Source organism: Psammomys obesus, unplaced genomic scaffold (genome assembly GCF_907164565.1).
Source record: "Psammomys obesus unplaced genomic scaffold, mPsaObe1.curated_primary_1811, whole genome shotgun sequence".
Classification (NCBI taxonomy): Eukaryota; Metazoa; Chordata; class Mammalia; order Rodentia; family Muridae; genus Psammomys; species Psammomys obesus.
Window position 1 is genome coordinate 4,562,701 of NW_026594184.1, and position 26,294 is coordinate 4,588,994.

The window sequence follows — 26,294 nt, forward strand, 5'->3', positions numbered from 1 at the left end:
TGGAGTAATTGAAGAAAAAAAGATAAGATTGGCCTCTGGCCTCCCCAACACCTGCTCTTGAATACAACACACTTGTTCTGAACTAGTAACACGTTTGTGTGTAAAATATACCATCCAAAATAACACCTCCCCCCCCCACACGCATAAAAAAAAACTTTTTAAAAGATTTTTATTCCTTTTTTTAATAGTCAGATCTCTCTCTCTCTCTCTCTCTCTCTCTCTCTCTCTCTCTCTCACACACACACACACACACACACACACCATCTAGAAGAGACACTTTGAGAATAGAAAAGCCAGTTGATTCTGGCAGTACAAAAATTGCAAACAGCAAAACTGCATGCATGCAAGAGCTTTTTTTAAAAGCATATCCCCTTTTTAAAGGGTCTGGTTCTCTGGAGCTACCTAAATCCCTAGCATCAATCTGTGGCAGAAGTTGCTCAAGCTCTTCACGAAGTTCAGCTTCAAAGAGGCCAATGTCCCTCATCATTTCTTGGGGTTAAGTGTCAACAGAAAGGAACTTTCTTCGTAAGGAATGTAACTAATGATTATTGGTTGTAAGACATTTTCACATATTAGGACTAGAATTTTTAGCTCCATTTTACAGATGTGGCAACGGAGGATAATCCAGTCTAAATAATGTCTCCTGAGCCATGAAACTATAAATGGAGATCTTGTATTAGCCTGGATTTTCTGACTCCGAACTCAATATTCTTTTAAAAGCTTTTACTGCATTTATAGGTGTGGAGGTGTGTATATGAGCACATGCATGTGTGTAAATCAGAGAACAACTTCTACCATAGACTGTGAACTCAGGTCATCAGGCCTGGTGATAAGAACCCTTAGCAACTAAACCAGTTCACTGGCCTAAACTCAGCATTCTTCTCATACTCTTAAGTACCACAATTAGGTGAAGCTTTTTGAGATTTAAATACTAATACAAATAGAATGAACTTAATCTTATCTTCCCATATTGTTTTGCAATAACCAATATGAAGTACCTACAATATGTTTGGGGCTACTGAAGTGGGTAGGTATGTAGCCCTCTATAAACTGCCATGAAGTGAGTTACTCAGTCCATTTCTATAGTGTCCATTCTTACTGTTATGTGTTGCTTCATGTTATGCATACACATCCCTATAGCATTCTTCCACACTTCCATCCAATTGCTTCTCTACTAAATAGCTAGAAAGTCAGAAAATCAGGCTTGTAATGATTATTAAGAATAATAGGCTCCAAGCAAGGACCCTGGGAGCTCTCAGATGAGCTAACTACATAAGGAGAAGCTCCATGGCATTGTAGAGAATGCAGAGCTGTCTGTAACATAACCACATTTTTTCTCTCTAATCAAGAGTTCAAGTTATGAGATAGTCACCTTCCAGTAAAAGCAAAGTGTTGTGCATACTAAAGAGCTTTTTCTCCCTCAGTCTCTGGCACCTTGGGGAAGACCAGAATCATTCAATGTTGAGGAAAACCCTGGACACATGCCCAAATATTTCCTGGTAGTATAAGGCTGAAAGTCATAATGAAATTCCACCAATGAAAACAGAACTCTAATCATGAAGATGAGGAGGTATCAGATTTATGAAATTTCAGGTCTCCTTTTTCTTCATGGGGATCATAAATCACACCACTTCTTAATTTTGTTTTTGTCTCAACTGAACTAAGACCAAGAAGAACCATGTCATAGGACAGATAGCTTAGGATATACTGTGGTACCTTAGAGCTTCCTTATTTATCAACTCATGATGATTATACTACAGGTCCCATAAAGTTGCTAGGAATATTAAATGAGATAATTATGTAAGAGTAAGCATCATTTAGTAGGAACTTAGTAAATCTTCACTATTATCTTTATCCTCATTATTATAAAGTAGGAAAGAGAAAAGAGAGAAAGCAAAGGGAAAATGTACTTTCAGTGGAGTTTCTCAAAAAGAATTAATTAAGCAGAAACAAAAAACGATTGTGCTGCCCCATTTTCCTAAGCACATCTAAGTAAATTAAATTTAGGAAACGAGGCAATGCAAAGATTGAGGATAAAAAACAACTTTTTTAATGCTTCAATCATTATCAAAACAGCATTAGCATTAGAGCACTCCAACCACTGTGTAGCAAAGGGCCCCAGGCTCATTTATGAGGGCAAAGGCTTCCTACAATTGAGGACATAAAATCCAAATTGAGGCAGTAAGGACTGCTCATGGAACTGTGCGCATATCTGCAAAGCATCCTCAGTACTGAAATGCCTCCAGTAAGGGCCGCTGATAGAATTCTAAAGAGACTGAGAATCTAGCCCAAGAATAAGATAAGCTTGCTCCAACTGCACGTGGTGGAGAAAATAGCTCACAAAAGCTACCTCACCAAAGCTCACATAAACAAAGTAGTAAGGCAATTTTCTCAAAAATTTGGTCTACCAGAATGTTTAGTTTAGAGCAAAAACAATTGTGCCTCTCAATTCCAATTCATGGGAATAAGTACTTATGAGAAAAAGGAAATAGATGGCCAGCTTTCATAGCAATTGTTTTATACTGCTCCCTTGTTTGAAGCCTTCTTTCTTCAAAATGTTTTTGTTATAGAATGGATTTGTGGTCAATGCTTCTCCAAGCATAACGTAAGTGCTTTGAGGTCTGTGATTGTGGCTCTATTTTCTCTTGTTGGCTTTATTTTCTTAAGTGAGGCACACTAGAAATAAAATTAAAGAAACTAAACTAGAATGAAAAGAGATAAAGAGGGAGTAGATATGATAGCAAGAATGACAGCACAAGGAAGTTGGCATCATTTAGTGGTTTCAATACTTCTTTGCTAGGATTGTCCTTTTCTCTGTGCCTGCAATTCTAGAAATAAATGTGTGCGCACACACATGTACTCCTATGTATGTCTGTGAGAGAGACAGAGACAGAGAGAGGACATCAGTAGTAGGTGTTGCCTCTGCTTTCTTCCTCCTGCTCATTTGACTAATATTTAGCTCCCATATAATAGCAGCCATATCTTGACTCCAGTCCAATCAAAACACTGTCAGGATGCACTTTTGTCCTTAGTTTCATGCTGTTTCAGCCTCATAAGATACAATATGCAAAGTGCAAGACTGGACAGGTGCATGCATCCTAACAACAAAGACCCTCACATGGACAGCAGTAACAGCTGTCTGAACACTGGGATACCAGCGTCATCACTCTGCCCTTCTAACTCACTAGGAAATGGTTGAGAAGTAACATGGGGATGGTAATCTAGGAACTAAAATAAATCACTGATATTCCATTCTCACCAAGTGCCCTCATGCGTCAAAGACTAAGTTTCATCTGTCCACTTCAACCCAATCTTCTTGTCACATTACTTATTATACCGCTTACAGCCACTATATCAACTCCAAAACCAATCTGAGCACTCAGCACATGAACGCTGGGTGTCATTTTTAAATGGGGCTGAATTATTCATCCTATCACTAAATTGTTAGCCTCAAAAAAAAAAAATGCTTCACAAGAGCCTCACTGTATAAATGGGTTAACAAAGATTTTACGTTTTTATATTGTATGTCATATAACGAACCTAACATCAATATCCCCGGAGGCTTTTGACACAAGAGACTGGTGTGAATGATTGCTTTATTAGCTAATTTGAACATTTTTAGCTAATAATGATGATTTCATGTTAATACCTAAAATAAGGTATAATCACCCCACCCTAAAAGTCAAAGAGGGGAATTCTTGTAAATATGTAACTTTATCATGTCAAGTAGTCAGAACTGTTAGCTCTGACCCCAAGACTACCTTTCCAGGCAACTGGCAGCTGATTCACTATGCTCAATTTAGAAGGGCTAGAAGGGGGCTAAGGAGATAGCTCAGCCAGTAAAGTAAGGAGTTTGGATACCCAGCACCCACATAAAAAGTCACGTGTAGCACTGTGGTCCTGTAACCTCATCACTGGGGAAGGAGAATAGTTGAGGAATATTCCTAAAGCTCACTGACTGGCCAGCCTAGCAGAATAGGTGAAGTTCACTTTAAGTGAGAGTCCCTCTTTCAAAAAACGAAAGATGGAGAGTGAAAGAGGAAGATGAACAACATTGACTTCTGGCCTCCACACATGCATATATTTGTGCGCACACCCATACCACCAAGGGTATACCCACCCACAGAAACTCCCAACACACACGTTAAAGAAAATCTCTGTATCTGCAAGTAATTTTCCTAGTCACAAGAGGTAGCCTAAGTCAGGTGATAAAAATCATGGACCCTAAAAACCAGGAAACTTGGATTTTCGGATCTTTCCTTCACTATTTTAGTTGTGTAGCCTCAGAAAATTACCTAATCATTCTGGTCTTGAATCTTCATCAATAAAATTGACATATGAAAAGCCCACTCATAGGTATATTGTGAAGATTAAATAAAATGACAGACGTTGATTATTTAAAATCCCACAGTACTGTATAAAGACTTCTTATCACTACCATCATCTCCAGTTGATCTTTAATCTGAAAAAATCTTCCCTGTACTGCTGTAGCTTTCTTGTAAATTACTAAGGATAGAAATGCTTGCTGCCCATCCTTTCACAGTTCTTAGAGAAGCATGGTGAGAACTGACATTCACAAGGAGAGAAGAGGAAAACACTCACTCACACAAACTAGAAAATGACTGGCCAACAAGCCAGCTTCTCCCTCTTAAATGGAAATGGTCCTAGTGGTCAGAAGGAGTTCATGGATATTCCATAGGAATGTGATTCACCCTGGAAAAAAATTGGCCTTGGAATTTATAGAGATGTTTCGGTGGTGATGGGTGATCATTGTGATGGTTGAAAACAAGTCTTACAGACTAACAGAGAAAATTATCACTAACTTTTTCAGCAGTGTGTTATGCCTTTTACATACAGGGAAACAGAATGTCCTTGGACAATTAGTTTTAATAGTATCCACTTTTTCAAACAGTAAAATGAAGTTTCTTTAAAAACTGTGTGTTTCCTTATCCAGGGTTTCTCACTGGGAGGTTTTTGTATCAAGCTTACATGCTGGAATGGTAATTTATAAATTATATTTAGCATTTGAAAGCCCATTGCCCAAATAATGATGCCGTTGAGCAGCACATAGAAAATGATCCCCCCAAACTCACCTTGGAAAATCGCAGCATTCTGAATAATTAAGAACTTGAGCTCCATACTAGCAGACTGGAGCAGTTGTTCCATGTTCAGCCGTGCTGTTAGTTGGTATTTTTCTTCCATTTTTCTTGAGCAGCATGTTGGGCCCTTGGGGAGACACACTTGCAAATCTGATCCTGAAACAAATAAGGTATTCATGTCTCAGTGAGCAGAAAATTTCTATCTCTCTCTCTATCTATCTCTCTCAAACACACATACACACAAGTAAACAGGATGAAAAAACACATTTCAGTTTAAATACAGTAGGTCTTGATTATGTTATTTATGTCAGTACATCTAATTTCCCTCATAGTTGATTTCTTTTGAATAACTGTCAGTTAATTGCTGAGGTCTGACTCATAAATTCTAAAGAAACTAATTTATAGCAGCACCAAATGCACACTGTTGAACACCAACATTTAATTTGTCTTTTAAAATATCACTCTTCTGGGGGGTTATATTATGGCAGCTCCGAGAGGACACTGTGTCTGACAAGCAGGACAGCAGTGACTGCACAGCGAACAACAGACCGAACTGTGGGCCCGAAAATGCCAGTGATTGTGTTTCCCAGACGAGAGGAATGGTGTGGGAACAATCGTGTCCGTTCTCAGGTCACACAGCTAAACCCCAAAAGAGTTCCCGGGTCCCTACAGGCACTAGGTTGCCAGCCCAGAGCCATGGGACTGCGTGCTCTGATCACCATCCTAGACTGAACTGTGGGCCCCACAACTCCAGAGACTGGGTTTTCCAATCGAGAGAAAACTCCACAGTGAAGGAATGAATCGGGACCAATGTCAGATCATCCAGACAATCCCTAGAAAAGATCCCAGGGTCCAGCAGGTGTACAGGTGCCAGCCCAGAGACCCACCTGCATGCCACCTCACCCTCCCAGACAGAACTGTGGGCCCCAGGGATCCAGATACTAGGTTTCCCTGTTAGGAAGAAACCCCACAGTGAGGGAAATATCAGGTCCAACCTCAAGGCACCCAGCCGAACCATCCCCACCACCATCACGAAAAGTTCCCAGGTTCCAGCAGGTGCCCAGTTACCAGTGCAGAGCCACTCACCTGTACCTTTGTGCTCTACTTACCAACCTAGACTGAACGGTGGAACCCAAAACACCACAGAGTCTCTCTCTGTCCAAAAGAAACCCCAAGGTGAGGGAAACATCAGGTCCAACCTCAGGACACCTAACTAATCCTTGAAGGCTCTGAGTGTTGTGCTCATCTGCCACTTATTACCACTTGGGTACTGGGGCACACACAAAGCTCCAACCTCAGACCTACAGAACAGACATTGCTCCAAGAAGCAACCTGTATCCCTAGCTAAACTGACCAAACTACAGGGCTCACTGTTTCTTCAAGAGGACTGTGCCTACCCAACACCTAATAGATTAGACCAGAAAAGAAAATCCTCCTGCCACATAATAATGAAAACAGTAAGTATATAGAACAAAGAAAAAAATACTAAAAGCTGCAAGGGAAAAAGACCAAGTAACATATAATGACAAACCCATCAGAATCACACCTGACTTCTCATCAGAGACTATGAAAGCCAGAAGGGCCTGGATGGATATCATGGAGACTCCTAAAGAACACAGATGTCAGCCCAGGCTACTATAGCAGCAAAACTGTCAATTATCTTAAATGGAGAAAAAAGATATTCAACGACAGAAAATAAATTTATAAACAATACCTACCCACAAATCGAGTCTTACAGAAGATACTAGAAGGAAAAATACAACCCAAGAAAGCGTTCAGGAAAACACAGGAAATAAATAACCTCACTACAGTAAAACTAAAACTAGCCAAACACACATCACACTACCACAACCAACAACAAAATCAAAGGATCTAACAGCCACTGGTCATTAATCTCTCTCAATATCAATGAACGCAACTCTTCAATAGAAAGACAGAGACTAACAGAATTGGGTGCATAAACAAGTCCCAATAATCTGTTGCGTACAAGAAACACAAATAAGTAAAAAAGATAGAGTAAAGTGCTGGAAGACGGTTTTCAAAGCAAATGGACACAAAAACCAAGCAGGAGTATCTAATAAAATGGATCTAATATCTAATAAAATAGACTTTCAATCAAAATTAATAAAAAGAGATGGGGAAGGTCACCTTATATTCTATGCCCCAAATACAAGGGCACCCACATTTCTAAAAGAAACATTAATAAAACTTAAACCACACATAACCTCCCACATATTAATAGTGGGAGACTTCAACACCCCACTCTCAACAAAGGACAGGTCAACAAAACAAATTAAACGAAGAAAAAGTGACACTAATAGAGGTCATGAATCAGGTAGACCTAACAGACATCTACAGAACCTTTCACCCAAACACAAAAGAATTTAACTTCTTCTCAGCACCTCATGAAACCTTCTCCAAAATAGTTCATATAGTTGGTCACAAAGCAAGCCTCAACAGATACAAGAAGATTAAAAGATTCCCTTGTATTCTACATGACCACCGTGGACTAAAACTGGACCTCAACAACAACAGCAAAAGGCCTACACACACATGGAAACTGAACAACTCACTACTCAGTGACAGTTGGGTCAGGAAAGAAATAAAGAAAGAAATTAAAGTCTTCCTAGAATTCAATGAAAATGAAGGCACAACCTACTCAAACTTATGGAACACAATGAAAGCAGTGCTAAGAGGAAAGTTCATAGCACTAAGTGCCTTCATAAAGAAATTGAAAACATCTCATACAAACAACTTAAGAACTCACCTGAAAGCCCTAGGGGAAAAAAAGAAGCAGATAAACCCAAGAAGAGTAAGACGCCTGGAAGTAATCTAACTCAGGGATGAAATCAATAAACTAGAAACAAACAAACAAAAAAAAAAAACAATTCGAAGAATCAATGAAACCAAGAGATAGACAACAAGATAGAAAAAAAAAAAAAACCTTTAGCCAAACTAACTAAAAGGCAGAGAGAAACTATCCAAATCAACAAAATCAGAAATGGAAAGGGGACACAACAACAGACACTGAGGAAATACAATCATTAGGTCATACTACAAAAGCTTATATGCAAGAAAATTTGAAAATCTAAATGAAATGATCAATTTTCATAATTGATTCCACTTACCACAGCTGAATCAAGGCAAGGTAAATAAATTAGTCCAATATCCCCTAAGGAAATAGAAGCTATCATGAAAAGTTTTATATCCAAAAAAATCCCAGGGCCAGATGGTTTCAGTGCAGAATTCTACTAGACTTTCAAAGAAGAGCTGACAGTCTTCAAACTATTCCACAAAATAGAAACAGAAGAAACATTACCAACCTCATTCTATGAGGCCACAGTCACCTTGATACCCAAACCACACAAAAAGAACTTCAGAACAATGTCGCTTATGAACATTGATGCAAAAATACTCAATAAAATACTTGCAAACCTAATCCAAGAACACATAAAAGATATCATCTACCATGACCAGGTAGGCTTCATCCAAGATACGCAGGGGTGGGTCAACATATGAAAATCCATCAGTGTAATCCACCATATAAACAGAAGGAAAAAAAAACCACATGATCATCTCCTTGGAAGCCGAAAAAGCATTTGACAAACTTCAACACCTAATCATGTTTAAAGTTTTGGAGAGATTAGGGATAAAAGGCACATACCTAAACATCGTAAAAGCAATATACAGCAAGCCTGCAGCCAACATCAAACTAAACTGAGAGAAATTTAAATCAATCCCACTGAAATCAGGGACAAGGCAAGGCTGTTCACTCTCTCCTTATCTCTTCAATATAGTTCTTGATGTCCTAGCTAAAGCAATAAGACAACTTAAGGAGATCAAAAGGATACAAGTCGTAAAAGGAAGAAGTCAAAGTATCACTATTCTCAGATGATATGCTACTATAAATGAATGACCCTAAAAATTCTATCAGAGAACTCCTTCAGGTGATAAACACCTTCAGCAAAGTGACTGAATACAAAATGAACTCAAAAAAACTGAAACCCACCTGTATACAAAAGAAAAATGGGCTGATAAATTAGTTAGAGAAACAACACCCTTCACAACAGCTACAAATAACAAAAAGTACCTTGGTGTGACTCTAACCAAGCAAGTCAAATACTTGTATGAAAAGATCTTTCACTCTCTGAAGAAAGAAATTGAAGAAGATAGCAGAAGATGGAAAGATCTCCCATGATCATGGAGTAGCAGGAGTAACAGAGTAACAGAGTACAAATGGCCATCCTACAAAAAGCAATCAACAGATTCAATGCAATTCCTATTAAAATACCAACACATTTTTTACAGACCTTGAAAGAACAATTCTCAATTTCATATGGAAAAATTAAAAATTCAGAATAGCTAAAAGAGTCCTGTACAACAACAAATCATCTGGAGGTATCTCCATTTCAGATCTCAAGCTGTACTATAGATCAATAGTAATAAAAATGGCATGGTATTGGCATAGAAACAGAATGGTGAATCAGTGGGATCGAATAGAAGACCAAGAAATAAACCCACACACCTACAGAAACTTATTTTTTGACTAAAAAGCCAAAAACGATACAATAGGAAAAAAAAAAAACAAAAACATCTTCAACAAATGGTGCTGGTCTAACTGGATATCTACATGTACAAAAATGCAAATAGACCCATATTTATCACTCTGCACAAAGTTAAAGTCCAAGTGGATCAAAGACCTCAACATGAAACCAGACACACTAAGTCTGTTAGGAGAAAAGGTGAGGAAGATCCTTGACCTCATTGATACAGGAGATGACTTCCTTAATAAAACACCAACAGCACAGGCTTTAATATCAACAATTAATAAATTGGGCCTCATGAAACTGAAAAGCTTCTGTAAAGTAAAGGACACTGACATCAGAACAAAACAACAGCCTACAGACTGGGAAAGGATCTTCAGCAACCCTACATCTGACAGTAGGCTAATATACAAAATATATAATGAACTCAAGTTAAACACCAACAAACCAAGCAATCCAATTTTAAAATGGGGTACAGAGTTAAACAGAGAATTCTCAATAAAGGAATATCTAATAGCAGAGAAAAACTTAAAGAGATGCTCAGTGTCCTTGGTCATTGGGGAAATGCAAATCAAAATGACCCTGAGATTCCACCACACCCCCATAATAATGACTAAGATCAAAAATTCAAGGGATGATGCACGCTGAAGAAGTTGTAGAGAAAGGGGAACCCTCTTCCATTGCTGGTAGGGATGCAAACTTGTACAAACACTTTGGAACACAATCTGGCCCTTTCTCAAAAAAAAAAATTAGGAATAGTGTTCCTTCAAGATCCAGCTTTATCACTCCGAGGCACATATCCAAAATATGGTCAAGTATATAACAAGGACATTTGCTCAACTATGTTCATAGCAGCTTTATTTGTAATAGCCAGAATCTGGAAACAACCTAGATGTCTCTCAACGGAGGAATGGATACAGAAAGTGTGATACATTTACACAATGAAATACCTCTCAGTAATTAAAAACAAGGAAATCATGAAATTTGCAGGCAAATGGTAGGAACTAGAAAAGATCATCCTGTGTAAGATAACCCAAAAACAGAAAGACACACATGATTTATACTCACTTATAAGTGGATATTAGCCTTACAATATAGGATAAATATACTAAAATCTACAGTCCTAAAGAAGCTAAACAACAAGGAGGACCCTACGGAAGATGCTTAAACCTCATCCAGAAGGGCAAAAAGGATAGACATAGGAAGTAGGAGAAGACAAGTAATAGGACAGGAGCCTTCCACAGAGGACCTCTAAAAGACTCTACCCACCATGATATTGAGGAGTTACTGAGACTCATAGCCAAACTCCGGGCAGAGTGCAGGAAACCTTATGGAAGAAGAGGGAGATAGAAAGACCGGGAGGGGACAGGAACTCCATAAGGAAAACAACAGAGCCAAAAATCCTGGGACCAGGGGTCCTGCAGAGACCGATACTCCAACCAAGGACCATGCATGGAGAGGACCTAGACCCCATGTTCAAAGGAAGCTCATAGGTTGCTCAGTTTCCAAGTGGGTTTTCTAGTAAGAGGTTCAGGTTCTGACATGAGCTCAGTAGCTGGCTATTTGATCACCTCCCTCTGGGGGGATGGGCAGCCTTGCCAGGCCACAGAGGAAGATGATGTAGCCAGCCTTGATGAGAACTAATTGGCTAGGGTCATATAGAAGGGGAGGAGGTCCTTCCCTATCAGGGAAAGGGCATAGGGAGAGAAGAGGGAGGGTGGGTGAGACCGGGAGGAGACGAGGGAGGGGGCTACAGCGCTGATACAAAGTAAATAAATTGAAATAAATAAATAAATAAATTATCAATCTTCATTCTTCTAATTTACTTTTCCTGATTGTTAGTTATGAACAAAACCAAAAACAATTTTTTTTAATCGTAGTTCTGATTCCAAGTGAAAAATATGTCTGGCCAGCCTAATATTGCTGCTCAGGAGAAAAATAATGAGAACATCAATACCATATCAATGTTTTGTTATAATTTTAACTAAAGGTCTAAAAGAGTCAACAAATATTTATTTGGTTATTAATACATGCCAGTCACAATGAGTGTGGCGAACACAAGACAATGGGCCTGTCCTCAGCCATTATAGTCTTGAGGACAACAGATATCCAAATGAAAATAGAAACAAATGTCAAGAGAAGGTAAGTGCTATATAAAATATAATACAAATGTGAAAAGGAAAACAAACAATGGCATACCTACACAATGAAATTCTAGATTGCCATAAACAGAAATGAAGTACTGGTCCATGCTAACATGTACAAACCAAAAAACAACACACTAGGTAAAAAAATAAAAATCAGGGCTGGACAGATGGCTCAGAGTTTAAGATCACTGGCTGCTCTTCCAAAGGTCCTGAGTTCAACTCCCAGCAACTACATCATGGCTCACAACCATCTGGAATGAGATCTGGTGCCCTCTTCTGTCTTGCAGATATAGGTGCAGGCAGAACACTGTATACATAATAAATAAATAAATCCTTTTTAAAAAATCAGATCCAAACAGTGTAAACTCTGTGATTCCATTTCTCTAACGCACTACAAACTGAAAACTAATGTATAGACAGTTGTGGCTGTATAAGTATGTGAGAAAGGGGGAAATCACAAAGATCAGTGAGGCAAGTTCTCAAAGTGTTAGACACCTGCATTATTTTGGTTGTGGTGTATATGTCCAAATTGTCAACATGTACTCTTTAAGCGCGTGCTGTTAACTCCATAGCAGTTATATCTTAATGAAGCCATTAATGTCTTTTTAATTTTTATAAAGCAACGTAAGCGAGATACAGAATACAGTAGCAGCAAAGACCATTCTCATTTCTAACTATATTCCATGAACCTTTTTTTCCTCGGGAAGCAACATTTAAAAGCATGATGAGGGAAGTAAGGAAAAATCTCATGACTCTGTGTCCTCCACAACATGGGTTCATTAAGGCTTAATGACTATAAAGCCCAATCCCCTTTCTAGTGCAATTCCTGCTTTTGGTTGGGTTTCTGTCTTTTTGTGGGAAGGGGTCACAGGGGATTGAACCCATAATCTCACACAGGCTGAAGCACATGCTCTACTGTGGAGCTCTCCATTTACTCAGACTCTCTTCACTAGGCATTTATAGGGCACCTTCCATGTGGCCGTGAAAGTGTGCATCTGGGCTCTCCTAATGTGAGGAGTAATTGACAAGTAGCCAAGCTGCTGCTTTCTGATTTCACCACCATGTGGGCAGAGATCATGATCCTTAGAGGTGCTTTCCAACTAGTGACTGCACATGGCAAAGATCTAAGGTCCGGTAAATCATAGACCTTTGCTCACAGGGGAACCTTGGGTTAAAGACTCCCCATTGATTTTGAGAATTTTCTTACTATTTCAATATAGGCTAGGAGTTTTCCTCCACAGCCCTGCCTTTTTACTCCTCCTTCTCAAGGGGTCAGACCTGCACTCTACTCTAATGATTTTTTGTTCTCCTTCAGCAACCTCCCTCCTTTCTTTCACAACTGTTTATCCTAATAAACCGATTGAACATCCAATTCTATGGAGTTTCAGGTGTTGTCCAATTGGCATGTGCCTTTCCAGTGACCCAATTCAACATACTATGTATGTGCCAGGCACAATACCACATGTTGGAAGTACCTCATTGCCCCTGCCCACAAGGACCTCATCATCTAAACAAGTTAAAAGTGATACTCCCTTCCAGTCCTAGAAAGAAATGTAATAAAGCGACATCACTAGGATGATTAAATGTATATTGGACCATAACTTCTGCCCAAGTCTAATAAGGTCCTAGGAAAAGTAAGGTTCAATAAACCTTAGTGACATTAGAAAGCATTATCAGATCTTAGGTTTCTTTTTTAAAGTTTTTAAACTTAATAAAGGAGAGGAAAGTAGTTAGTCTTAAGTTAGCAGAAATTGTGTTTTTAGTACACCATGTTATTTCATAGTAATTGTAGTTGATCATGTCCTTAATGCATGTGACTACGTTTTCTTAATTTAAGAATGAAATTCATCATCCAATGCCTCTCATGCCAACACTGTTTAATCCAAGGTATTGACCACAAGCTCTTCACTTCCCCAAGGGAACAGCTGACAACCTTACTAAAAAAGAGAGCATATAATACATATCAGTAAACCAAACCCAGTAACATAATTTATGGTGGTGGAAGATTTATCTCCTATGACTGTCAATCTCATTTACAAGCCTTAAACCAATTTTAAATAAAGTCTAAACTTAAAGGTTTTATGATTATAGTCAGAAAAAAAAAAAAGAAATCAGGGCTACTTGCAGCTATGCTCTATCTATATGAAATTACACAATATTATGCTATTCTTGGAGTGGAAATAGATGCAGTCTACTGGACCAAGAAGAGAAAGAACCCCCTTGGGGAAGAGTGGCTAATCTACATTTAAACAAGGTTGGTTGGGACACACACATAAATGTGGTAGAAAAAATAACTCTATATAGTAAATCATTTCACTTCCCAAGCCCCTGATCATTTAACAACTTTTGATTCATTTCCTTGGTAAAGCAATTCCTATGTCATGTATGTTTAAACTCTCTATACCTATACAAGTTCATAAAATTAATTTTCAATGGAAAGCTGTGTTTTTTTAAAAATTTGCCTTCGGGATCACTTCTGGTTTTGCAGAATGGCTGAACTTTTTCTACAGGCTGGTTGGCTGTTAGTACTGTATCCATTTCTACTAGCACTGACTATGGGAGGGATAAAATAATGGGGTTGAATTTTTTTTTCCTTTATAAAGTGCTATGTTGCTAAGATAAAATGTTGTTCAATATACTTGCCGAAGTTCAAGAATGATTCTAAGCTATGGTGACACCAGTTTGATTTGCCATTGAGATGATCATCCATACAGTTATTTAAGACTGTTACGCTGTACCCTTGGCTAAATTCTTCAAAAATCGAAACATTTATCATCTCATTAGGTTAGCTAAAACTGTTTAAAGGAATAAAACCTCAAATGAAAATGTTTCAGGAAAAATGTCAAATGTCATAAAGATATAAGTATATATTATTCCAAATAAAAATGTATATATATATTTATATACTGATATATATACATACATATATATATACATATATATATACAGTATATATATATATACATATATATATATATATCAGTATCTTTCTTCTATTTTAATTATTACTTCCTGGTTAATCAATCAACCAGAACAATTGACCTTAGAGACCAAGAGTTGACTATAGACTTAAATAAAAACACTCATAAATGATAAGGATTCAGGACTTCCTATCAAAGAAAATACATACTAAAAGGAGAAATAATTCGTTGTAAATAAATTTCCTATAATACATAGGCAAGTTTCAAAAATCTTCAGTATTCATGCCTAAATGAACTAACAGTACAGAACTGCAACCACTTTAATGCCATGAGCATTTGCAGAAAAGTAACAACCAAAGGAGCAGAGAAGAAATTTAGAGGGAATCTTCATCGACTAAATTTAAAACATTACTCTAGGAATTGATTCCTAAATGGGATGAATACAAAGTAAATCCTAGAGCAAATGGCTAAGGAGAGCTACTGAGGATGCTACATACTTGTGAGGGCAAAAGCCCAAAGAGCAACTGAAGAAATAAGATGCAGCCAACAAAAGACATAGTAAAGGTGCTGTCTCAGTAGTTAAGAGCACTGAAAAACATTAAAAAAATTTTTAAAAAAAGAAAGAAAGAGCATTGGCTGCCCTTTCAGAAGCTCCAGGTTTGATTGCCAGCACCCACATTGTGGCTCAAACTGTGTGATAACTCCATTTTCAGATAATCCAATGCTCTCTTCTGGCCAATATGGGTACTACATGCCTGTGGTACAGACATATGCAAGCAAAATACCGGTGAACATAAAAAAAAAAAAAATGAAAACCAAGAACAAAGAAAAGGAAATAAGGAAGCATTCTTTAAGTATATGAGGAACAACAGGTTAAAAGGAAACAACCTCTTTTAATAGACAGAAATTTAACTTCAGGCTGAACTTTCAAAGGATACTCATATACGTTTGTGTAAAGAATGAAATTGACCTAGGAATGGAAACAGTGACAAACAATACATCCTGGCATGGCAATACATAGAAGACTTAGCACTTCACTATTCAAATAAGTCAGAGGCGGTCAATTTGGAGAAATTTAATAACTTCCATTCTCAGATGCTAAAGAATAATAACTAAAGTCATTACAAGGTTACCAATTTCCATTTACTTTTAAAGGATTAAAAAATATCTTCACACTATAACTCCACTCCCCTACATAATAAATTCAAGAGAAGAGAGCAACTCTTTTGGAAGGCCTTAGTGAACTCATTCAACTGCTGTACATATTGTTGAATTAATGACAGTTGTAGACTGAGAGAACTAGCCAAAACTATGTGTCTGCCTATATTTAAAAATCAGTGTCATGGAGATGTCCCTGACAGTTTTATATCTGTATAATTAACTTTGATCTTGGAAAAATACCGTAAAAGTGAATTCCAAGCATCTTGACTATAAACAAATATATGTTTCATTTGAAGAAACTGTAGCACATATTTCTAATTATTTTGACATTATGTCTTTCTTGCACATGGGATCCAGTTTGGGGGTCCTACAACTGACAAGGGCTCTGTGAAGCACAGCAGCTTTATCTTTTCAGGGGGTTATACTCATGTGTTCCCAATTTGGGCAGCTTTGCCTGTTACTCCTTTCCCAGAAGCTAACCACAGATAATACCTCTGAAAGCTCTCTTTAGATGCAGCTCTCTTTAGATGTTTCCAGGCATGGGTGCCTGTGGCTCGACCTTCTTGACTCTCATCTAATGCTCTTCCCATTGGGCCCAGGATGTGCTCTCTGTTGCATCCACGCAAAAACCTGACGTTTTAGATTGCACCCAATCTCTCTTCGACAACACCACCAGAGCTATGAAGTAGTAAGAAACACTACTCCAGGCTGGGGTCCTTTCCATAATTAGAAACAGAAAGTCGCCAGTGTGTATGACTCTCGGTGTATGTAAATATGTCAGTTCCATTGGCTTTTATTCCAAGGCAAGAGACCACCGTTATCAAAAGCAGTAATAGCAGGAATAAGCAAAAAACACTTCTGGTTCCACAGGTCAAGCTGCTTAGCGTCTAGTCCTTGCCATTTGCCAGCTGTGCAAGTATGAGCAGCTTACTCAACATTTACATGCTTTGTTACCTTTATCTGTAAAATGGGATTACCAAAATTCTTCGTTTCATAGATTAAATATATATCTTAGCTTTCTTGGTACGAAGTAACCTCCAATAAGTGTGAATTCAAATTAAACAAATAAAAAATAAATAAATTCATGTGGATACCAGACTTTCACACCCCAAAATAACTAGAGAACAGTTAAATTGGTCCATGGTTATGTAACAAAATATTTTCTGAAAGTGACGAAAATAATCTATAGTTTAATTGAAATAGTGGTTAAAAGAGCTTATACATGTTTGTGAAAACTCACAACTTCAAATGGGCACATTTTATTGTTTACAAATTATACCTCGATAGTGTTGGATTTTAAAATATGTAATATGACAATACTTTCTAGATAAGAGAGTACTCAACAGACAGCCTGGGGAGAGAGAATCAAAGGGAACTTCCAAGTGGACATGGGGCTTCAGTTAGAGCATAGAGGATAAAAAATATTTGGAGAGGCCAATAGTGATTTGTGTTTGGCACTAAGACAGTAGACAGGCCAATTTGCCCAGAGACAAGAAATTTAGGGTATACTTAGCTTATCAGGTAAGAAAGACCCAGATCTGAAGGGCCTTGAATACAGGCCCAGACCTATGGGTCTAACCTCAGAGGCAACAATGGACAACTAGAGTTTTCAAGCAGGGGCATAATATGAGGAGTGCTGTTTAGAAAGATTAGTTACACAGCCTGAAATTGAGAAATGGACAGAGTAATCCCTCAAAGTCACTTCCAATCTTCCCAATTCTCTAATTACCTTTATTCTGTTCTATATATTGATTATTTTATTAGACTTCAACTTTAACTAATGACAACAAATTATCGAAATCATATTTAAAATCATAAATAATAGGAAAATTATTGATGTAAATGTTGATCCTTATACTTCTCTAAGAGCAGATACAACATTTTCAAACAACTACAGGGAAAAAAAATCATCAGAGCTCAGTAACAATGAAAATTGAAATCTTTTCCATATATGTGTGAGTATTAATGATGATTTGACACATTTCATTATCAAGGTCTGCTTTATGAACAGTGGAGCTTTTTCCTAATGAAGGTACTATGCTGAAAATAAAAAAAGCAATATTATCATTGAAGTAATATTAGACAAAAGAATTTAATGACATAAGAACATGATTACTTCATGACATGTAGGAAAAAAATTATACGCTTATTAAAATTATATAAAATATATCGTGCATTTTAAAAGGGTGCTTATAACAAAGGACAAGTCAATTTGCCATCCAAAAAACTTAACTAATTTCCTTAGCATACAATAGTAACTTGCTATCAGAATGGCACCTTTTCTCCTAATTAATAATTATCTAAATCAAATATTACATGCTTATTAATTTCTTGCTAATCAAGCTAGGAATACAGATGAAAGAAAGGGCTGCATTTGAAACCAGTGGGGAAAGTGATCATTGCTGATAAATGAAATGATCTTAGGGAATCCAGCAGAAGGTTATTTAGCCTGAAAGAACATGACCTTGTAGAGGGTGCGCCTGGATATCAGGAGCTCAGACTTTAAATCAAATACTATGCCTGTGGCTGCCATAGACTCAGCTTCTATAAAAGGCAGGCCAAAATGTTGGAGTACTGGAGGTTTAAAACAACCCTAGAGATAAGCCATTCTCCAGGCTTGAAAATTAAAGGATGAATTACCTTTATCTGTACTGCCAACTGCCAACTAACTGCCTATCATTTCTTGCCCAGTAAAAGTTAAATTCCCAGATCTCTGCACACACACCCCCCAAAGTGGTACTTTTTGGAGCACATCCCCAACCAGCAGAAGACATGCACTCCTGAAATACAAATTCATTGATTATATAAACTTGTCAACCTGTTGAACAACTCATTTATCCAGTATTCGTTGAATGCCAACTTTGTGCTAAGGACCATGTCCACTCTAATACAATGTCCAAGACATGGTCTCTTCCCTAGAGTTCATAGATTGTTTTAAGGGTTCCTACTTAGACTTCTGATCACTCTAGATATCTTAGTTCAACTTCATCTGCTATAGCCAAGCATTATGATATTCTACTGACCCTTCTTTAGTATTTCATTTTGGGAATATGTGCTGGGGGATAGTGCATGAATGCAGTGCCCATGGAGGCCAGAAGGATCTTGAGATAAAGTCACTGTCAGGCATCTGGGAACAACGTGCTTTTAACCCCTGAGCCATCTCTCCAGCTCCTAATCCTGCTTTTTAAATGCTTCTGAATCTTGCCTTCCCATTGCTGCCTCATCACCTTGCCTTTTTTTCACTTCAAAGATGACAGCCTCCAAAGTGGACTTTCTGCTCCTATATCTTTCTTCAACTAATTAGCAAATAAATTTCTACAGTCCATATCTGGTCAAGTCATTCCATTTCTTTCAAATTCTCCAAGAAAATGGAGCAAAGGTATTTGTAAGTACGTGGAATGTTCGGTGCTCCAAAAAACGTGACAATACTAGAACAGAAAGGAAATGTAAGAAGGAATTACATGAGGCTGCTGCACAATCGCCTCTAGTTATCTTTGGATTGGAGTCCCATGGTAGAGAATATTCTGGTGAGCAGAAAAATACAGACTCCAAATGTTTTAGACCTTTGAATTTCCATGACACGCTCCATCTTTTATTGATACTTCTCACATTCTAACTTGACTCACAGTTACATTTGTCTGTCTTCTCTGGGCTTAAGTTCCTTGAGGGAAAGACCTTGGACTGACTCATCTTTTTTATCTCAAGGGGCTGATTGTGGTTTGGGCTTGAGGCCCTTCCATTTTGCTTGGAGGTAATGCCAGAACATCAAGAGACTTCTATTAAAAAGAAATAGGTCAGATTCATTAATAGTACTAGGATAAATTTTACAATAGTGGAAGGATTCACACACACACACACACACACACACACACACACACACACACATCCTTGGCCATGTAAATGATAGGAAAACCCCTAATATAATGAAAATTGAATTGGAGAACAAAGCCAAAGTTGGACTGAATAAAAAGGGCAGCCACTCTGGAATTAGAATAATCTTTTAGTTTAGATTTCTTCCAGTGGGACTAAGGTAAGGTAATTTCACTGTCTCCCCTAGTGACGCCCTAATTATTATTCTACACAGATAAGTAGCTGAGATCCTGTTTTTCAGAAGATGGATAATTTTTCTTTTTAATTTTTGAGATGCAATCTTCAAATACGCAAACCAGAGTGATAGCAGAGAATTTCAATACCCTAGTGTAAACCTAAGGGCTCGGACCTTCCTTCTGTATGAAATCACACTGTGGGGAGAGGATATTCTTTCCCACCAAGGATCCAGTGTTATCTGCTCTGTTGCAAACTCAGATGTGACTTATAGAAATTGTCTTTGCAAATCTAGGCCTGGTTTTACTCAAAGGTCTGGGCTTGAGAACTAATGTTTTACAAGCACAGGTTAACCAGTGTTCACTAAGTGCAGGAGCTGGGGACACTAAAGGACACAAAATAAGGAGCTATTCTCCTCCATTCAAAAAGCTTTGCCAATAGCACATGGATATGGAGGTAAAGCAAGACCAACAAGTAGGGCTCTGCAGCACCCACAAAGTTGTTTTCTATACATAGTCTTCTATATAAGTGTGTATTTCCAGAAGCCAACTACTGACAGCCAGTTTCCTAACTGTTATAGAATGGCATGCAGTGTCAAAGAGAAAGACTGTGAAAGCAGGCAGACCAAGGATTGTGAAACAACAGCCACTGGCCACTAAACAGCCTCACATGGGACCTTGGGCAAATTGCTTACCATCTAAGTCCTGGATTCTTTATCTCCAAAAGGTAGACAACAGCTATGTCCCAACGTGCCTGTGAGGACTAAATTAACCTCTTCTTTATGATTTCCCAAATGCATGCCTCCATGACCTGCTTCCTCTTTCTGCTTATGCTCATTTCCTGTTACTCCCTTTGTTTCAACTATTAAAGTTTTACCCACCAAATTTCCCCCATGTACTTCTTTCATAATGTACCTTCCGAATAAACGCTGGGAGGTATGATACCTCTGAATTTTTTTTCTCAGTACACCTTGTATCTATCCATAATAGTGTGTTTTGCAAGCTAAGATCTGTGGTCATTGATGATCTTGTCTTATTCCTGCTATGAGCTGTAAGATTCCATGGGCCAAAACTATATCTTGACCATGTCTGCATTCCCTGTCACGGCCTAGAGCCATGGCTCTCAACCTTGCTCATGCAAGGTTTAATGCAGTTCCTCATGTTGTGGTGATCCAAACATAAAATTATTTTCATTGCTACTTCATAACAGTAATTTTTTTACTGTTATGAATCATAATGCAAACACTTTTGGAGAGAGAGGTTTGCCCAGGGGGTCATGACCTACAAGTTGAGAATCAATGGAATAGAGCCTGGTACATGGTACACTCAAATGTTGAATAGTGGTTCATGAACAGTCAATGATGAGACTCCTGTCTCTTGAAGCATACAAACATAATTTGAAAGGCAATATCAGAGATCACAGAAGCAATTCTGGAGTAGGTCTAGTGGTCTTTTAAGGTTCCTCCTTCTCTCTTTATTTCCATGAAAGTCATCCTCTTACTCATTTATCACTTTATACACCTAAGTTTCTCCATCAGAAGATATTCCATAGCCAGGAATGTTGGAACTGGTCCCTTTGTCAAAAGAAAGTATGAAAGCATTTCTACAGAGACAGTCTCATCTGCAGAAGCTATATTTACCACTAGCTATGCAAGCCATATCTAGTACTGTGAACCAGAACCTAAAAAGGCAGTCTTTTGTTTCACAAATGTTTCTGGCTTACAAATCTCCCTGTTGCCAGTATGTCAGCAAATCACAAAGAAGAGGTGGGAAGCTGAAGCACACTGAAAGTACACCATCACCTTGATCCCACGGATCCTGTGAAAAGGGGCTTTTCAAGTGAGTAATAAGCATTAATTGCTTTCCTGTGGCTAAAGTGTTTAGGAAAGAAAATAAACTTCTCAAGGAAAAAAATCCAGAGTCATAAGACAAAATCTATGATGAATAACATGGTAGCCTGTTGTGTTTCAAAACTCTTTTCTTTTGATCCAGAATAACTTTTTTTACTCCCCATGTCCTCAGTTTAATCGCATGAAAAAGAATGGGTTAACAGCAGGTACTATGCACATCCCTCTTGGGAAAACTCTGACATTTGACAACCTATTTTAAGAATTCCATAAACAAATTCCCTTTGAGTTGTGGGGTCCCATAATGTGATGTGATTCAAGAGACCCCGGAAGTCTTACATCTACAGAAGATTGAATGGTACCTCTAAAAAGAGATGTCTATGCCGACTCCCAGAACTTGTCATTGTGACCTTATTTGAAAAAGAGGTCTTTGAAGACATAATTAAAAATCTGGAAATGAGGTCATCCTGGATTATCTGGGTGGAGTCTAAATCCAATGACAGGCATCTATATAAAGACAAATAAAAGAAAGGCATTCGAAAGAGAAGGACATGTGAAGATGGAAGTAGAGGTGGGAGGGATACAGCCACAGAAATGGAGCCACTAGAAGCTCAAAGAGGCAAGGAAAGATTCCTTCCCCAGAATCTTTAGAGGGGCAACTCTGCATGATAACCTACTTCTGGATTTCTGACCTCCAGAACTGTCAGGGGGCAAAGAATCCATTGTTTTCAGCCACCAGATTTGAAGCAACATGTTATGGCAATCCTAGGACAATCCTATGGCAAGCCCTGCCTGTCTCCTTCTACCTCACCTAGAAGCATCAGCCTAAGACTGTCTAGATGTTTCATCCTAAGTATGTTCTGCTAAGGTTAAGCCATTTATTTCATTCGGTGTTTTCTCTACATGCAACACTCCTAAAATATGACCTTCATGCTTAAAGAAAAAAAGAGTTTATTTGACAACCTTGATCCAGCAATAAAAAAGAGGTAGGGAGAGAGAGTATATGAGGGTCAGGGAAGGGGACGTATAAAAAAAAAAAAAACATGGAATATTGACCCAAACCAAATTTTATCTAAGGTCACCCCTAAAATAAATAATTCTAATGTAACACAAATTGTCCTTTAACTGCAATACTTACATACTATAAGGATTTAGGAGCCTTGCAGAAGTGAAATAATAATAATAACAACACTGCCTCAGTTGTTGGCCCATATTCCAGAAAGTCTAGTAGGAAGCTGTTGAGACCTATCCAAATGCCTAGTTCTTTCTACTCAAAGGCATTTTTTTAATCGAATGCTTATCAAATTAGGTTTGTTTTGGATACATGAAAAAAAATCTCTTTCAAGAAATTAACAATTAAATAATCAGAAAGGAAGCTGGGAAGTCGTAAAAGCTGCCCATGAGTCCAGACCTGAGTCCAACAACTGAGTTTGGATTTTTCTTCACATTGCCCCTTCACATTTCTGGAGATGCTTTTTAACCAGCTTGCATGCAAATCTTTCCAATGTCAATTGTCCTTACCCTGATGATGCTTCTCCCAGCTCTAATGGCTAACCTACATTTCAGTTTCAAGCCATTGCACCTTGTAATTACATTTTCAGCCACTGTAAATAATCTGAGCCTTCTATTATATCTTTCCTCTTTCTCTGGGATAGAGATTTGTGAGAAGGGGAGCTGGTTGCTTGTTAGTACATCACACACACACTGCACCTAAGCTGAATGCAGCCAAAAGAAAAGCAAATGCTCACTCTCTGTCCCTAAGTGAGAAGTGCTGCTATCAGTCATTTCCTTTTTCTCATCCTTCAGCTTATCTGAATGTCTACATGGATGTGCTCCAGTGCTGTGGCTTTATGCCGTCTTGGGGAACAGCTGTGTAAATGCTTCAATAATGTTAGCCATCTTCAACATAGTGTTCTGTTAGAACTTGAGGATCCAAAGGGCTGGAATGGGCATAATTCCTACCTCCCCATAACCACCCGTGTAATATGAATCAAAATTCTCACTAATTGGTCATCCTCTGGCATGTTACTGATGTCCAGACCAGGTGTTAACCCCTTTCTGTGGAAGAGATTTAATGGAGGAAAAAGTGCTTGAGAAAGGAGTTGACAAGCAAAACATTGCACACCAACTACAAGAAGATTGGAGATACGGATTTTGGTAGGCTGAGGTTTGAAGCCAAAGAATATTGTTTCAGACACACACACTGAATTAATTTTTCCATGAACCAAATGTTTCCTAAAATTGAGGAAAGTGTAGGAGTCTTTTCATGCTCAGTAATAACTTGTTTCTTTAGAAGCTATGAAAACAAAATAAATTACCCAAACAGGTGATTTGGGGCTTTTCCCTTTCATTGCCATAATTTTACTGAGAAACTCAAAAACTGTCCCAATGGGAAGTTCAGACTGCTATCAAACTGTGGGTGTGAGTCAGACACAGAACTCTTGGGAACTCAGAGGCAGTTGTGAGAGACATTGCCAGAAGGAGTCCAGATCTAGTTGAATGCACTGTCTGGATCTACAGCCTCCCTGTGGAGTACCACTCTTAGGACTTGCCTCCAGCTCTTGAGACACGGTGATCTGGTTCAGGGATATCTGCCTCATTTAATTTGAGCCTTTCTCACAATAAGATTGAAATAAAGGAGAAAGAGTGAAATAAAGGAAGATATGGAAACAATTATCGCAAACTCTCCTGACCATGCATAAGGAAGGATTGATGGTTTCAAGACAGCTAACACTCCAGTGAGCTGAGGCACTGATGGAAAGAGGTTGGCAAAAGTACCCAGGGAGTTCGATTTGAAGAACGACCTTCACTTAGCATGAAAGAGATGCCCATGACCACAGGCAACTGGAATGTAGTCAGAAGGCAGCATCCCAACCAATTTAAGCCACTAGTCTTTCTATGCACTCCTCCTTCCCTTCAGCAGGTATAGAGAGATTCATCTTTCTACACATCTCCTTCCTCCCCATCCCCTACCCCCATCAAGAGCAGGGATAATAAGAGTATTTGATTTGCTCAATCCTTAGCATCTCATACATACTCAATTTTCAAAACGATTTTGTGAAAAATGCTCAACCTCTCATGAGAATAAAGGAAGGGATGGGATTCTGGAGTGAAAGAACATGGATTGAAATCATAGGCAAGTAACTAAGTCTCTCTAGGCCTCAATTTCTTCATCTGTGAAATGGAGGGAAAAGATTTACCACCTGGTAGCGCTGTTGTGAGGATTAAGTGAGATGTTGCCCGTAAATGGCTTAGCACAGTGCCTGGCTCAATAAATGTTAACGACTATTAGCACCACCCCCACCACAGTCGTTCAATAAAAACTTGCTGAATTAAAGTCACACTAGTTGGAATGACTAACAGATGTGAAGGTCACCTGGACCTTTTCTTTTCTTTTTTAGTTTTTTTCCACCTAGCTTATGTACCAGATGACTTCAGAGGTATTTTGGATGGATGGGGGGGGGGAGTCTTAGTTATTTTTTTTAATTTGGTGTAGTGTGTGTGTGTGTGTGTGTGTGTGTGTGTGTGTGTGTGTGTGTGTAAAGGATAAGGGATACTTAGACTACACTTCAGTTATCATTTTTTTTTTATTCAAAGCAAAAACCCAAGCCTGACAAAGTCAGGCATATGATTTTCCAAGAAATATGACAAGGCTATTAAAAACTCTAAATGAAAGTTGTGTAATGAGCATGAATCTGAATACATTTAAATTTCCTCTAGACCTAGTATTTCCAGCAGGATTCTTAGATGTTTTCTTTCTTTTTTTTTTTTTTTTTTTAAGTGTGCTTTTGCACCGTGAGGAAACCAGACCCTAAAAGATAGCAGAATTTCCTCAAGTGTGGATAGGGAGACAACATGCAATTGTAATGAAAATTAACCCCTGAAAATGCACAGGATTTTATTACCAAATGGATGCCTGAGGAGATTACTAGATTTTTAGGGGCTTTACGATAAAGAGAGCAACCTGCATGCCTAAAATAATTAAGAAGAGACTCAATTATCTAGTAAACTGAGATTTCAAACCACCCTGCTTACCTAAATGAGAAAAGCTGCTTAGACTAAAGCGTCATTACTTCTATTTAGACAAGCCTTAGCAAAGATATACAAGGAGCTAAAGAACAGGACCCTACATTCTTCCCTAAGTCACAACAATGCCTGTTTATGTAAATAGGATTTTCAATAACAAAAAGGAATCTAAAAAAAAAAAGTTTTCATTATTGTCTCAGAAAAAAATGCAAACACAGAAGATGAAAGTCGGGGGCTTTCACTATGATGGGTAGAGAATATCCTAAAATATTTACTCTGTGTGAGTCCGAGCCTAGATTCCAAGCAGCAGATCTCAGAAACAGGCTCTCTCTCTCTCTCTCTCTCTCTCTCTCTCTCTCTCTCTCTTCAAAAGTCACTACGATATGAGGAGGCACAAAGACTTCGCTGATTTCAGGGCAAGCTGAATTCACAGCCATTCAAAAATCCAGTACAGAAAGAGACAAAGGCAATAAGTAGTGGATGTTTATTTGCCTTCATCTGGCAGC

At 38.3% G+C, this 26,294-nt stretch overlaps 1 protein-coding gene across 1 annotated transcript in view; it reads right to left on the reverse strand.

Annotated features, from left to right (window-relative positions):
* Gpc3 (glypican 3) overlaps positions 1–26,294 on the reverse strand; it is a 323,864-nt gene that overhangs the window by 281,421 nt on the left and 16,149 nt on the right. The window contains exon 2 of the mRNA XM_055618067.1: positions 5,094–5,255. Coding sequence (XP_055474042.1) covers positions 5,094–5,255 — 162 coding nt within the window. The remainder of the gene's footprint in view (positions 1–5,093; positions 5,256–26,294) is intronic.